The sequence below is a fragment of the Panicum hallii genome, chromosome 6 (assembly GCF_002211085.1).
Source record: "Panicum hallii strain FIL2 chromosome 6, PHallii_v3.1, whole genome shotgun sequence".
Taxonomy (NCBI): Eukaryota; Viridiplantae; Streptophyta; class Magnoliopsida; order Poales; family Poaceae; genus Panicum; species Panicum hallii.
Window position 1 is genome coordinate 10,334,239 of NC_038047.1, and position 13,698 is coordinate 10,347,936.

At 49.2% G+C, this 13,698-nt stretch overlaps 1 protein-coding gene across 1 annotated transcript; it reads right to left on the bottom strand.

Moving 5' to 3' along the window:
• Positions 1–261: 261 nt before the first annotated feature.
• On the bottom strand, positions 262–13,022 carry LOC112898127 (disease resistance protein TAO1-like). The gene is made up of 3 exons (XM_025966516.1): positions 12,808–13,022; positions 1,437–2,260; positions 262–308 (listed from the first exon to the last, which is right to left on the bottom strand). Exons 1-3 carry the CDS (start codon positions 13,020–13,022, stop codon positions 262–264), a joined length of 1,086 nt encoding a protein of 361 aa, XP_025822301.1.
• Positions 13,023–13,698: the final 676 nt, after the last annotated feature.

Consider the following 13,698-nt stretch of genomic DNA (forward strand, 5'->3'; position numbering starts at 1 on the left):
ATGAATAGAAAAACAAGATTCGGCAGATAACGAGGAATGGCCATGAGCCAGTAGGGAAAGCTTATACTGCTATATCCCACTAGTTCCAGGTGCTTCAGACCACTTGGTGGAACTAGTTCTGCCATGACATCCTTGTTCAAAATACGATGAGCATACGTGGACCATTGAAGTCTCAATTTGGAGAGATTTTCTTTATTGTGCAATTCAATTTCATTTGCTTCTCCTGGAATCCTTACATTTTCTAGATCGAGTATTTCAAGCTCAGAAGGATTCCCTTAAGCCGAAGAAGATTGCTGCAAGAATCACCACTGTTTGGGAGAACATGGAAGAGAGGTAGTTGGCAACATTTGGGCGGCAGCCGAAATAGAATGAAATTCTTCAGATCCTGAGCACTCGATAAACAATGTCGAGACTATCAATGGATTTGAGACTCACAGGTATGGAGCTTAGATGTTTACAGCCTGATATATCGAATACATGTAGCCTTTTGAGATTACCAAGACTTGAGGGTAGATAACGAAAAAAATTCCAAGACAAGTCAAGATGCTCTAGGTTTGTTAGAGTGCTGATGTGATCAATAGTTTTCTGAGCTTGTCTATCGTTATGAAGGCTCCCTGATAAGTTCAAATACTTGAGTTTGGTGAGGCCACTCAACGCTTCTGCCATGACAAAGGGGCGCTGAGACAAATCTAGGTGGACTAAATTTGTGAGCTTCCCAAGACACTCCGGCAATACATTAAGTTTACAAGTACCTGACAAGCATAAATTTTGGAGTTCCGTCAGCTCGCCTAGATCTTGTGGTAGACTTTCGAGATTGGAGCAGCATGATAGGTTTAAATACTGGAGTTTGGGGAGTATACAAAGATCTTGTGGTAGCCTTTCAATATTGGAAGAGTTTGTTGTGCTCCAGTCTTCTAGCCTCTCCATGTTCGACAAGGTAAGCCTTGAGAGCTGAATGAATGCTGGCTGTCCACCACAGAAGCTCCCACTTATTTTTACAAGGTTTTTCAACCTTGAAATGTACAACTCTTTTAGGGTTGGTAACTGCCCAAGTGGCGGCAAACTGCTGCAGCTGGGTAGGTCCTCCAATTTAACAGAAACAAGATTCAGGAGAGTATGAGAAAAGCCCATGAACCAAACTGGAAAGCTTATGCTGCTATATCCGATCAGCTCCAAGTATTTTAGACCAGTTGGTGGAACTAGTTCTTCCATGACTACCTGGTCCAAAATACGATCAGCTTCCATCGTCCAATGAAGTGTCAATTTGGAGAGATTGTCTTTATCGCACAACTCAATTGCATTTGCTTCTCCTGGAATCCTTACATGTTCCAGACAGCTTATTTGAAGCTCAGAAGAATTTATACCCTCAAGCTGATGAAGATTGCTGCCAGCATCACCATTGTTTGGGCGAACCTCTAAGTGAACAAATGGATTACATCTGAGCCCAGATTTCCTGATGTAGTTCTTCAGCTTCTCTGAGCACTCAATAACCAACAGCAAGTGCAGACTATCAATTGATCCTATGCCTTCAGGTAGGGATCTTAGACGTGTGCAGCCTGATAGATCCAATCTTTGTAGCCTTTTGAGATTACCAATAGATTCGGGTAGAGATGGAATAAAGTTCCATGACAAGTTAAGATGCTCTAGTTTTGTGAGTGTGCTGATAAAATCAATATTTATCTCAGCCTGTCTCTTGTTGCTAAGGCTCCCTGATAAGTTCAAATACTTGAGTTCGGTGAAGCCACCGAATTCTTCCAGCATCACAAAGGAACACCGTGACAAATCAAGATGCAACAAATTTGTGAGCTTCCCAAAACCCACTGGCAATTCTGGAATCTTGGAACAGCCTGATATGCTGAAATACTGTAGTTCAACTAGGCTACATAAATCTTGTGGTAGCCTTTGAAGATTGGAGCAGCAAAATAAATTTAAGTACTGTAGACTTGTGAGACCACAGGCACTTTCTGGTACCCATTCAAGTCTTGAGCAGGATGATAATTCTAGGTGCAGCAAATCTTTGAGATTTCCCAGAGATTCTGGCATTTTGACTATTTCAGTACAACCGGATAAGTCAAGATGCATAAGGCAGTCAAGTTTACCAATTGACTCCGGTATTGTTGAAACCTGAGAAGATCCATGGATGTCAAGGTACTGCAACTTTGAGATCCTAGTAATACTGACGGGGAACTTTGGATTTTTGAACCTTGGAGCAATAAGAAATCTCAGTTGCTTCAGATTGCCAAGAGAGGCTGGAAACTTGCTAATGGATGATTCACTTAGATCCAGAACACGCAAACACTTTGAGAATGTAAATGCACTGCCACGGAGCCCCAGTCTGCTGCAGTCATTGAAAAAAAGTGCCCTTAACTTGGCTGGTAAGGTAGTTGATATCTTCAATGGCTCGCTACAATTTGTGAGCAACGCATAGCGGTAATATTTTTGGTCTGCCACACTTGTCATTTTGTTAGGATTGTAGACAATCATGTCTTCATCCATGACTGATCTTGCAAGGTCATACACAAGATCATGCATGGTGAGCACAGAAGTTTCTGGAGCGGTCTGAAAAAATGAGTGCAAAGAGATCTATTAAAACTGTCAAATAACCCCAATAATATTGTTTATAGTATTCTGTTAAGTATGTCAAAGATATCACATGACTAAGTAAAAAGGGTACAAGTATCATGTTTGATATTTCTCTGAGTTTTAACGTTTGGGTGCTAGGAAGGTGCCTGCTGTACCTTTTGGCTTCCATCCGAAAGATATGAACAGTCCAACTTAACAATGATAGTTGAGGGGCATAAATTATTGTACCGTAATGCTAAGGATAGGGTGTCCGACGTCTCGGATGCACGTATCCACGTTCATTTGAACCACTTAATTCTACGACTGTGGCGACCTTATCCAGACAGTGCCTCCTTCCACCACATGCCATTTTCGTTTTGCATGCCTCCACTCCTCCTTCCCCCTTCCCCTCGTGAACCCTACTCCCAGCCGATCGACCACCCGCGCCAGAGCTAGAGAGAAGGGCGGCGGCGGTGGCGGCAAGCACCAATGGCTGCACAAGTGAGGCGACCGCTGGACCCGGCGGGAGGGGCAGCGGCCAGCGGCAACACAAGCGAGGTGGAGAAGTAGGGAGCGTTGCGCCCTGCTCTCAACGTGCGCGGCTCTCGGCGACCGTGCGTGGCTCCTGCTCCCCCACCGACTAGGTGGCCGCCGTCGGCGGCCATTGGTGGCCGTGCAAGCGAGGCGGAGAAGAGGGATGCGTCGGGCACCCGCTCTCGACGTGCGACTCTCAGCGACTGCGCGGCGCTCTTGCCGCCATCGACCCCTCCACGTGAGGGTGCTGGCGGCGACACATCGAGCAAGGTGCAAAGAAGGTAGTACGCTCAGGCAGCCACGCTTGACGTGAGCGACACTCCGAGGTCTCGGCGATGGCATCGGGCGATGGCGGCGACCCAATTGACGTGAATCAGGCGCAGGTCCGCTTGAGAGATGCTGGCGATTTGCGTCACAGGAGCCCAATCCATCAAGGGAGCATGGTGATTTCGGTGAATAACAACTTGTCCTATGCTGGGAGGATATCAATTCATGTGGGCAACAACTCAATCAGCCGTGGAGCATGTCGATTCAGGCAAGCAGCTACTCGATTTGGGTAGGGGTGTCAATTCAGGCATGCAAGGAAAAGCTCGATCTAGCAGGGAGGTTGTTGATCTGGGTATTTGGGTATTTTGAGCCCACCATTACGGTTGTCATTACGTTCCTATCTGTTGCACACGTGTCCGCTAGATGTTGCAATCTCTATATGATACTGTTCTAGTAGCATTTTTTATTTGTTGCGTCTGCTAGATTTGGTGGTGGCCTCCATGTGGTTGACCATGGAGATGACAAATTCGTTCTAAAATAAATCAGCAGTGACCCCTACCTTCTCCATGATGAGTACATGATTTTTTGCTCGTGGTCAATCAGATCTGCGTATTATTTTTTTCCAAGTTGCAGTAGTTTACCTAAGATGTTGCAATAGATGATCTTTAGATGTTTCATTGGATTGATTTTTGATGTTGCGTGCACATAGTTTTTCATGTTGCAGTAGCTTACTAAAATATTGCAATTGATAATATTCGATGTTACCTGGCATATTCGAGATGCTTCGTTGCTTCGAGTTTCTATGTTACGTGCATTGAATTTTTTCATGTTGCAGTACCTGATCCAAAATGTTGGAATAGATGAACTTTTGATGTTCTATTGCTTATTCGAGATGTTTAATGACTTTGATTTTTTATGTTGCATAATTTATTTTCAGATGTTGCAGTAATTATCTTTTGATGTTTCACTTATCGATACAAGCTAGTTGACTTTATTTGCACTGATTCGGCCTTGATTTTACAATAACATTTTGGAACCTAAAATGTTGCATGAAACATTCATACATGTTGCAGCAGAATTTTTTCTGCATTCAAAGCTTTGTGCATAATTTTTTTGGTTGCATGCAACACGAGATGTATGTTGCAGTGAGAATTTCTTAGTTGCCAAACCGTCCGACGCTGGTGCTCGGATCGGACGTCCAGGTGCTAGCAGTTCTAATTATTGTAACCACGATAGACTAGTTGTTGCAGCGTTCCTGCGGACACCGCGATGACTCCTATGTGGATGTGCGGGTGGGCGGGTTCACCCACACCGCCCTACTCCTCCCACGCTAAAGCCTATAGACAAACAACTCAATGCCTCTTTTTTTTCTCTGCCTTAGGGTCTCTAGGAATGCTTGTGGCAAGTTGGCAGGGCAGAGGCCAAATGGATGTATTGGTTACCTGCGCATGTTATATTTCCTTCTTTCTTCGAGTACTACATTTATTATTTTCTGACACACCGAAGGCTAGACTTTTCTTTATTAAAAAAGGTGCATTATATATTCAAAATACACAGAAACTCGATGATGAAGAGCTTGCATCATATATCATAACCGGGCTTGATAGGGAATACAACTTTCTCATGTCCGCTCTTCTTGCTAGGGTTGAGCCGATCGGGTACAATAGACTCCTAGCTTAGATCTTGAGCTTTGAGAGCCGCTTGGATCTGCTTCCTATGGTGGGTCGCAGTCCTCTATCAATGAGGCAGGTGCGGCAGTCACGGTACGTGTGGTGGATATGGATGCGGTGACTCTAGAGGGCGCAGGTCATAGTACGATGATGTACCGACAACGCTTTGACCCTGGCTATGCTCCTGATGAGAGGAACGTCAATGAAGTGTCAAACTCCTATGGCGTTGACACCAACTAGTACACCGGTACTGGTGCATTGATCACATCACAAGTGAGCTCGACAGGCTGGTCATCCGTGACAAGTACAATGGGAATGATCAAATCCGTACTGCGAGCGGTGTGGATATGAACATTAATCATATTAGTCATGCTATTGTTGGTACCCTCATTGCAATTTGCATCTAAATAATGTTCCCTAAATCCAAGAAAGAATCTTCTTTCCTTATATGTTCTTGATTAAGGATCAAGCAACAAGGAGAACAACTTTGGAAGGAAGATGTAGGGGTGGCCTCTATCCTCTTCCTCAGCACAACATAGAAGTTTACTTGGGTGTTGTTTACCAAAACTGGCATGGCTGAAGAAACAGGCCTGATTAGTTTACTAAAATACAATTTTGACTTCACTATTGCGTAGCTCTCTTCGATATGATCGAAATGTATACATAGAACGCCCGATTTGGTATGGACCTTAGGAAAGACTGCACGTAAGGAAACAAGCTAGGCCGGTTTTTATCTGAATCTCCGAGCAGGAGTTATATTTTGATACGGAATTTATAACAGATTCAATTACTAGTGGGGCACGACATCCCCACCATATATATATGAAGGGCCACAGCCGATTGAGGGCAACCAATCGAATAAAAAACTTGTACCCTTATTTTCATCTCCAAATCCATCTCTTTTTCAAACCGTAATTGCTGTTCTTCTTGCCTCTCTATGTGTTTGAGGGCATTCTGGGTCGCTTGGCAATCTCAGATAAACCCTAGGTTCACCAATCCTGACGGGGTCCATCCCGGTCTATTGTTCTAGGTTTTCACGGCGCATCTGGTAGAAGTAGCCACGTCGGTTCAGGAAACCGGTTAGAGCGGTTTGCACTAGGAGCTTTGCGAGGTAATTCTTTTGCGATCCGTGCGTTTCAGCAAATTCGGTGTGTTGACCACAGCTTGCGTTAATATACTTTTGGTGACTTTGCTACCGAAGAAGATTTTAGTTGCAAAAACGGATCCATCTAACTCCAGCAAAATGGATGTCAACACCTATCGTGATAGGGACAACATCATTACTGCATCTACTAAAGAGCTCAGCGAGGAGCGTACGAGGAGTATTTCAAGGTGCAATTCTTGAAGGGATTCAATAAGACTTGGCAAGGTTTGGTCATGAGGGTTCAAGAATTCATCATGCCCTCCTTCACAGTTAGAGACAATACCTAGTTCAGCCATCCCGAGCTGGACAAATTAGGTTGCAAACTTTGTTCCACCTTACACTTCTGCAGCATACAATGTACCAACTATTCCCCCACAAGGGATGGGTATTCATTATGGCCTGGTGCAGGATGACGTTTTTGACAGCTATTGCGGCACCCACCTATAAATTTTGTTCAAACCATGCCGCATGTTTTTCCTACTGCACAACGCATTGCTCCTACATTGCACATGCCAAATGTTATTAACTTTGAGGCAGATTTTTCTAAACATAAGGACGATTTGGCTCGCATGAAAAAATCATATTCTGATGAATTTGATTTGGTTCATTATCCTATTGACTGGCATGCTCCTATTTTTGTGAAATTTAGTGGGGAACATAATAGAACAATATGGGAATACATTAGCCATTACATTGCTCAGTTAGGAGAGGTTAGTTTCATTGATGCTTTGAAAGTGCGTTTATTTTCTTTATATCTGACTAGAACTGTTTTTTCTTGGTTTTGTTCATTAGCTCCTAGCTCTTTTTGTACTTGGAATCAATTAGAGAAGTCATGATAACTTTTACATTGGGATCAATGAATCAAAATTGATAAACTTGACATCGGTTAGACAAGGTAGATGAATGTGTTCTTGATTATTTCAAAAGATTAAAAGATATTAAGAACCATCATTTTGGTTTATCAATTTCTGATAAAAAATTTGGCTGATTTAGTTTTTAATGGTCTATGTTCATCTTAAGTAAAAATTTAAGGTTATGCTTTTCTTTCTATTAACCAAGTACAAGTAAGAGTCTTGGTCCAAGAGTATACAAATTTAAAAAAGCTAAAGAAAGTCATAAAACTCGACGGTCTAATGTTCATATCATTGTATGTCTATTTATTTGTGTGGCCATCTAAAGCTTTATCATGCTCTTGCTCATCTCTCAAGCCGACTCATAAGAATTGGTAAGAATAATGTTACTATGGTGTATTCTCCGAAGAATCAGTATCCGACAATGCGTTGGGCACCCCTAATGTCGAATTCTCCATATCTGATGTGGGATTATGGTGGGATGTGTATACAATGCTATCTGATGTGATATCACCATTTCATCCAGGATGGGAAGAGCCTAGAAGCCGGTCCGACTCCGAGTCCGAGGGTGACGAGCGCCGCAAAAAGCTGTACGTCATGTACGGCGGCAGTTCGGAGCTCGTCTCCCGGCGGGATGTCAAGACCCTTCGCCGAGAGGTATTCTCGGTGAAGCCGGAGACGCCAAAGGCGGTGCCCCACCAGAGGTGGAAGAGCACCACTATCACCTTCGGGCCGTCCTACTGCCCTGAGAACATGGCAGGGCTGGTGTGCTACTGCTTGTCACTCCCCCCACCATTGCCAACGTCCGGCTCCACCACATGCTGATTGACGGAGGCGCTGGCCTCAGTGTCATCAGCTATGCAGCGTTCAAGCACCTGCAAATCCCGGAGTCCAAGTTGGCTCCGTCACGCCCATTCTCCGGGGTGGGCCCAAATCCCGTTTACCCGGTGGGGACCATCTAACTGTCGGTCACGTTCGGGATGGAGGTGAACTTCCGCACGGAGAATGTGCAGTTCGAAGTTGCGGAGGTGAACCTCCCCTTCAATGCCATCATTGGCAGACCGGCTCTGTACCGGTTCATGGCCGTTGCCCATTAAGGGTATTTGGTCCTCAAGTTACCGTCCCCGGCAGGTGTCCTCACCGTGCAGAGCGACCAGACCGCTGCCATCGTAGCGGTCGAGAAGCTCCATGCGCTGGCAGCAGGGCTTGCCCCGACAGCTGGCGCCGAGGGGTCCGACCCCTGATCCTCTCGAGCCAAGGCGCTGACCAAGGTGCCCAGGGTCCGTCCGTGTGATACGGACGATGTTCCCGTGAAGACCATCCAGGTCGGAGCGGAGGCCTCCCAGACCACCCGCATCGGCGGGAACCTGGGAGAGAAACAGAAAAGCGCGCTTATCGTCTTCCTTCGGGCAAATGTTGACATGTTCGCCTAGGAACCGTCATAGATACCCGGGATCCCTAGGGAGGTGATTGAGCACCATCTGAAGATCCACCCTGATGCTAGGCCGGTGCGACAAAAGCCACGGAAGCAGTCCATCGAGCAGCAAAACTTCATCCGTGAAGAGGCCCACAAACTGCTGCAGGCAGGCTTCATCGAAGAGGTCTACCACCCAATGTGGTTGGCCAATCCGTCGTTGTCCCAAAGGCTAACAGGAAGCTTCAGATGTGCATCGACTACACCAATCTTAATAAGACATGTCCAAAAGACCCTTATCCACTCCCTCGAATAGATCAGATTGTAGACTCCACCTCCGGGTGTGACTTGCTGTCCTTCATAAATGCCTATTCTGGTTTTCACCAAATCAAAATGGCTAAAGATGATAGGAAGCATACTGCTTTTGTAACAGTGGATGGTCTTTATTGTTATATTGTAATGCCATATGGACTGCTTAATGCTCTACCCACCTTTGCTCGTGCAATGAACATCACATTAGGTAATTTGGTTAGAGACATAGTTGAGGTGTATGTCGATGACATCGTTGTCAAGACTAGAGAGTCGCATTCCCTTCTAGAAAATTTAACTCAAGTCTTCAACAAGTTACGCACGACTTCCACGAAGCTTAACCCCGAGAAATGCGTTTTTGGCATTTCGGCGGGAAAGCTCCTCGGATTCCTAGTGTCACACCGGGGGATCGAGGCGAACCCGGATAAGATCTGGACGATCGAGGTAATGAGACCCCCTGCGCGTCTCAAGGACGTGCAGAGGTTGACGGGGTCCCTTACGGCCCTCATCCGCTTCATCTCGAGGCTGGCAGTGAGGGCTCTTCCCTTCTTCAAGCTGATGAGGGGGTTCGGTCCATTCACATGGACTGATGAGGCAGAACAAGCCTTCCAAGAGATGAAGCAGTATCTCACCTTCCTGCCGGTCCTGGTCGCACCGGACCTAGGTGAGACGCTGTTTCTTTACCTTGCAGCAACGACTGAAGTGATCAGTATGGTATTGGTCGCCGAGAGGTCCGAGCAACTCCTGCAGGGGGGCCCAGTGGTCCCCCCTATAGGAGGTGGAGGTCCGGCCTCCACCAGTGTGACAACCGACCCTGCTTCGGAGGGTCTGGCCGGGTCCCGACCCGGGGGAGAATCAGGTAACCAGGGGCCTGACACGTCCCCAGCCCAGGGAGAAGGACCCAGTCCTGCTGGCAAAATCAAGACCATCCAGAAGCCAGTCTACTACGTCAGCGAGGTCCTTCATGAAGCAAAGGCCAGGTATCCTGAGACGCATAAGCTTCTTTATGTTATACTCATTGCGTCCCGGAAGCTCCGTCATTATTTTCAGGCCCACAAGATTGTGGTGGTGACCTCCTATCCTCTGAGGGCCATACTCCACAATTCCAACGCCACGGGCAATATCACCAAGTGGGCAGCAGAGCTTGCTGGGTTTCAACTCGACTTCCAGCCACGCCACGCCATCAAGAGCCAGATCCTCGCCGACTTTGTTGCGGAGTGGACACTAGCACCAAGCGTCTCAGGGGGTCCGGACCATGGGTCGGACCCCCCACCTCAAGAGGTCCGGGCTCCGATTTTCACCGAACCCCACTGGACGCTCTTCTTCGACGGGTTCGCTCGCAACAAGAAGGCTAGGGCTGACGTGGTCCTCATCAACCCACATGGCGAGCAAGTGAAGTACATGGTGCTCCTCGACTTTGAGGCCACCAACAACATGGCGGAGTATGAGGCCTTAATCTTCAGACTCACGGTGGCCCTATCCTTGGGGGTCCGGGAGCTCCTGGTCAAAGGGGACTTTCAACTCGTCATCAGGCAGGTCCGGGGGGAGTGTTGCTGCAACAATCCCTAGCTCGCAGCTTACCTCATCCACGTGAGGAAGCTGGAGAAGGACTTCGATGTGCTGGAACCACAACACGTTCCACGCGAGGGCAACTCGGTGGCAGATGCACTCTCCGTGAGGGCATCGACTCAGGCATCCGTGCCAGAGGGTGTCTTCCAAAGATGACTGCTGATGCCTTCCGCCCAGCCCGCCGGACTGGGCGAAGGGGGTCGAACTAGCACCTCGAAGCTAGCGGTCCCGGCGGCGCTCCATCCGTGGAGCCCGCCAAGGGTTGTGTGCACCCTCGAGGGTCCCGAAGACCTCGGGGAACCACACCCAATTTCTCAGGGAGGTCCCAATGCATGGATCTCCGGGATCCGGGACTACCTGAAAGATAACTTCCTTCCTGAAGACCAAGCATCTGCTGAGTGCATAGTGCAGTTGGCTAAGCGATACATAGTGGTAGAAGGGGATCTCTACCGCCGTGGCGCCAACGGCATCCTCATGCGGTGCATCACCCGGGAAGAGGGCTGTGACTTACTCGCAGAGATCCATGGAGGCGAGTGCGGAAGTCATTCTTCATTCCGCACGCTGGTTGGTAAGGCCTTCCGGCATGGCTTTTACTGGCCGTCAGCACTCCAGGATGCAGCTGAGCTGGTAAGGTCCTGCAAGGCATGCCAGTTCCATGCAAAGTAGATACACACTCCAGCTCAGGCATTGCAGATGATTCCACCCTCTTGGCCCTCCGCTGTTTGGGGGTTAGATATCTTGGGGCCTTTCCCTAGGGTCTTCGGCGGGTACCAGTACCTCTACGTCACCATCGACAAGTTCACCAAATGGCCGGAAGCAACCCCTATGGTCAACATTACCAAGGCGTCAGCAACTACCAAGGCGAAGATATTGGCATCCAGCTCTGTTTCGCCTCCGTGGCGCATCCCAGGAGCAATGGCCAAGTCGAGCGGGCTAATGCTGAGATCCTTAGAGGGCTCAAGATCCGAACCTACAACGATCTTGAGAAACATGGCGCAAAATGGGTTGACCAGCTTCCAAGTGTGCTGTGGGGGAACCAGACCACACCCAGCCGGGCGACTGGGGAAACCCCTTTCTTCCTGGTCTACGGGGCTGAAGCGTGCCTTCCCCCGGAGATCACCATGGGCTCGCTACGAGTCCAAGCTTTCGATGAGGACTAGCAGGAGCAGCAACGTCATCAGGACGTGGATCTCGTCGACGAGCGAAGATGGCGAGCAGCAGTCCGAAATGCACGGTACAACCAAGCGCTCCGACGTTATCATCAACGGTTAGTGCATAGTAGGGAGCTCCGGGTCGGGGACCTAGTCCTAAGGCGAATCTTGAACCGAGAAGGATTACACAAGCTCTCCCCTAGCTGGGAGGGTCCCTTCAAGGTGACAAAAGTATGCCGACCCAGATCTGTTCACTTGGCTACGGAGGAAGGCATGCAGCTACCCAACCCGTGGAATATTGAGCACCTCCGTAAGTTCTACCCTTAGGGGCCTAGCTGAGAGAAAATTCTTTCCTTTGTAAATGGTAGCATCCCTGTGCGGACCAGGGCGGTGGAGGTCCGTCCTCGTAAACCCGGCCCCTGTCATCCATCGCACACTCTGTCTGTACCAATTTATTAAAGAAAAATTTATTCTCCATATGTCCTTAAGGCTTATGCGATTCTGTTTTTCCCTTGTTTCTTGCTTCGCTAACCCCCACGTGGTCTCTTACTCCCATGCCGTACCCGAGGCCTGCTTTTGGTTGCTGCATTGTATCTCCGCCCAGGACCTATGTTCACAGGAAGGAAGGGTCCGGCATTCTCAGAACTGGCTTCAGGGAAACACACTCATCCTTTGCGGGGTCCAGAGTTGTATAGCCGCTTAGCCTGGTTCCGTACCCTAAGCCTACACGCTCTACCTCCCTAGGATAAGCGTCGTAGTACCTCGAACCATGCCCACGGAAGCCCGGACCCCTCTAATCCTAAAGCATAGGCCCTGGTGCCCAGATTCACTAAGCATCTTAGAGACCCCTCGTTGGCAAGGACCGGGACCCCGTGAGAAAAATTGCTAAGCAATGATTCTAAGTCATGTGCAGGACCTCGGTTTAATGGTAGCTAGTCCCAATTCATCGCGACTATCTCCCAGGGGGTTAGAGGACCTCGGCAAGCCTGAAAGCACATGACAGAATCGGAAAATGGCTAAGTTTTCTTGCAAAACAGATGCATAAAATGGCTAAGTCTTGTTTTTTGCAATGCAAATACATTACTTATTATGTACAAAACATTACATTACATAAAAAAGAAAAAAGAAGGAGCTACTCCTATTTTTCTGGTGGTCCGGTGGGATCCCGGTGCTGGATGCGGGACACCACAATGTCCGCCGCCTCTTGCACTCCTTCCCGAGCAGCGACCGCCGTTGCTCGAGCGGGGCCAACCAGAACTGGAGTCAGTGAATGGCAGGGTCGTGGCTCCGGTAGCAGGTAAGGATGTACTCCGCCGTTGCCCGGGCAACCACTCGCCCTTCGGTCTCCAAGTGGTCGAGGATGGCGAACTCCATGTGTCGCAGTCGCTCGACGGTGGAATCCAGCACCGAGAGGATAGCGCCAAGTGAAGGAGGGGCCTCAGCGACCTGGATGCGACTTAGCCTAAGGGCATCCAGGGAGGGGTTCGCTTCACCGACCCACCTCACAACTCGGTTGATCCCGGTGCTCCGCTCCGCCAGGAGTTCCTCCATCTTGGCCTCCCTCTCCTGGAGCGCCACCTCCCTCTCCTGAAGCGTTGTCCCTCTCTCCTAGAGGACCGTCTCCCGCTCCTTAAGGCCCTGGGTTCAGGTTGCCAGCTCTTCTCGATGGGCGGCGAGGCTGGCTTTCTCCTCCGCCATGTCCGCCTCCCGTTCCTGGAGGGCGGCGCGCTGCTCTTCGATCAACTTCAATGCAGCCTTGGCATGGTTGGTCAAGTCGAGAGCGGCCTTCGTCCTCACCTCCATCGCGAGCTCCCTCTCAATTGCCAGCCTCTCCCGCTGGATGACTGCCTTCTCCCGTCGGGCGACCACCGCCTCTCGCTTGAGGGTCCTATGCAACTGCTCCTGCAGGTCGTCACGCTCCCGCTCAAGCTGGGCTTGCTCCTCGGTGTAGCGGGAGGTGACTGTCTCGATGCGGTCCCCCAGGCGGCGCTCCCAGTCGGAGAGTCGGAGGCGCTCTACCTCCAGCTCCTCCCGCTCCTGCTGGAGGCCCTCCACGATCTCCTCCATCACCCGTTGGCCCTTGGCCATGAGGTGGGAGAACGGAACCTTCACTGGCTTTGGGAGGAGGCGCCTCTTGTACACCACCTCCGACTCGTTCCCCTGCGCAGGCTACGGGTCGGAGCAGGGGGCCTCTGCGAACTTTGCTGCGGCTGCCTCCACTATTGCC

Bases quoted from the DNA above. Each gene is read 5' to 3' on its own strand.
- LOC112898127 (XM_025966516.1), bottom strand. From the start codon at position 13,022: ATGGAGGAACTCCTGGCGGAGCGGAGCACCGGGATCAACCGAGTTGTG. The intron at 2,261-12,807 runs GCGAGTGGTTGC...ATCATCCATTAG, and splicing joins GACCACTTGGAGACCGAAGG to CAAGTTTCCAGCCTCTCTTG. The intron at 309-1,436 runs GTAATCCATTTG...TCTCCCAAACAG, and splicing joins CAGGAAATCTGGGCTCAGAT to TGGTGATTCTTGCAGCAATC.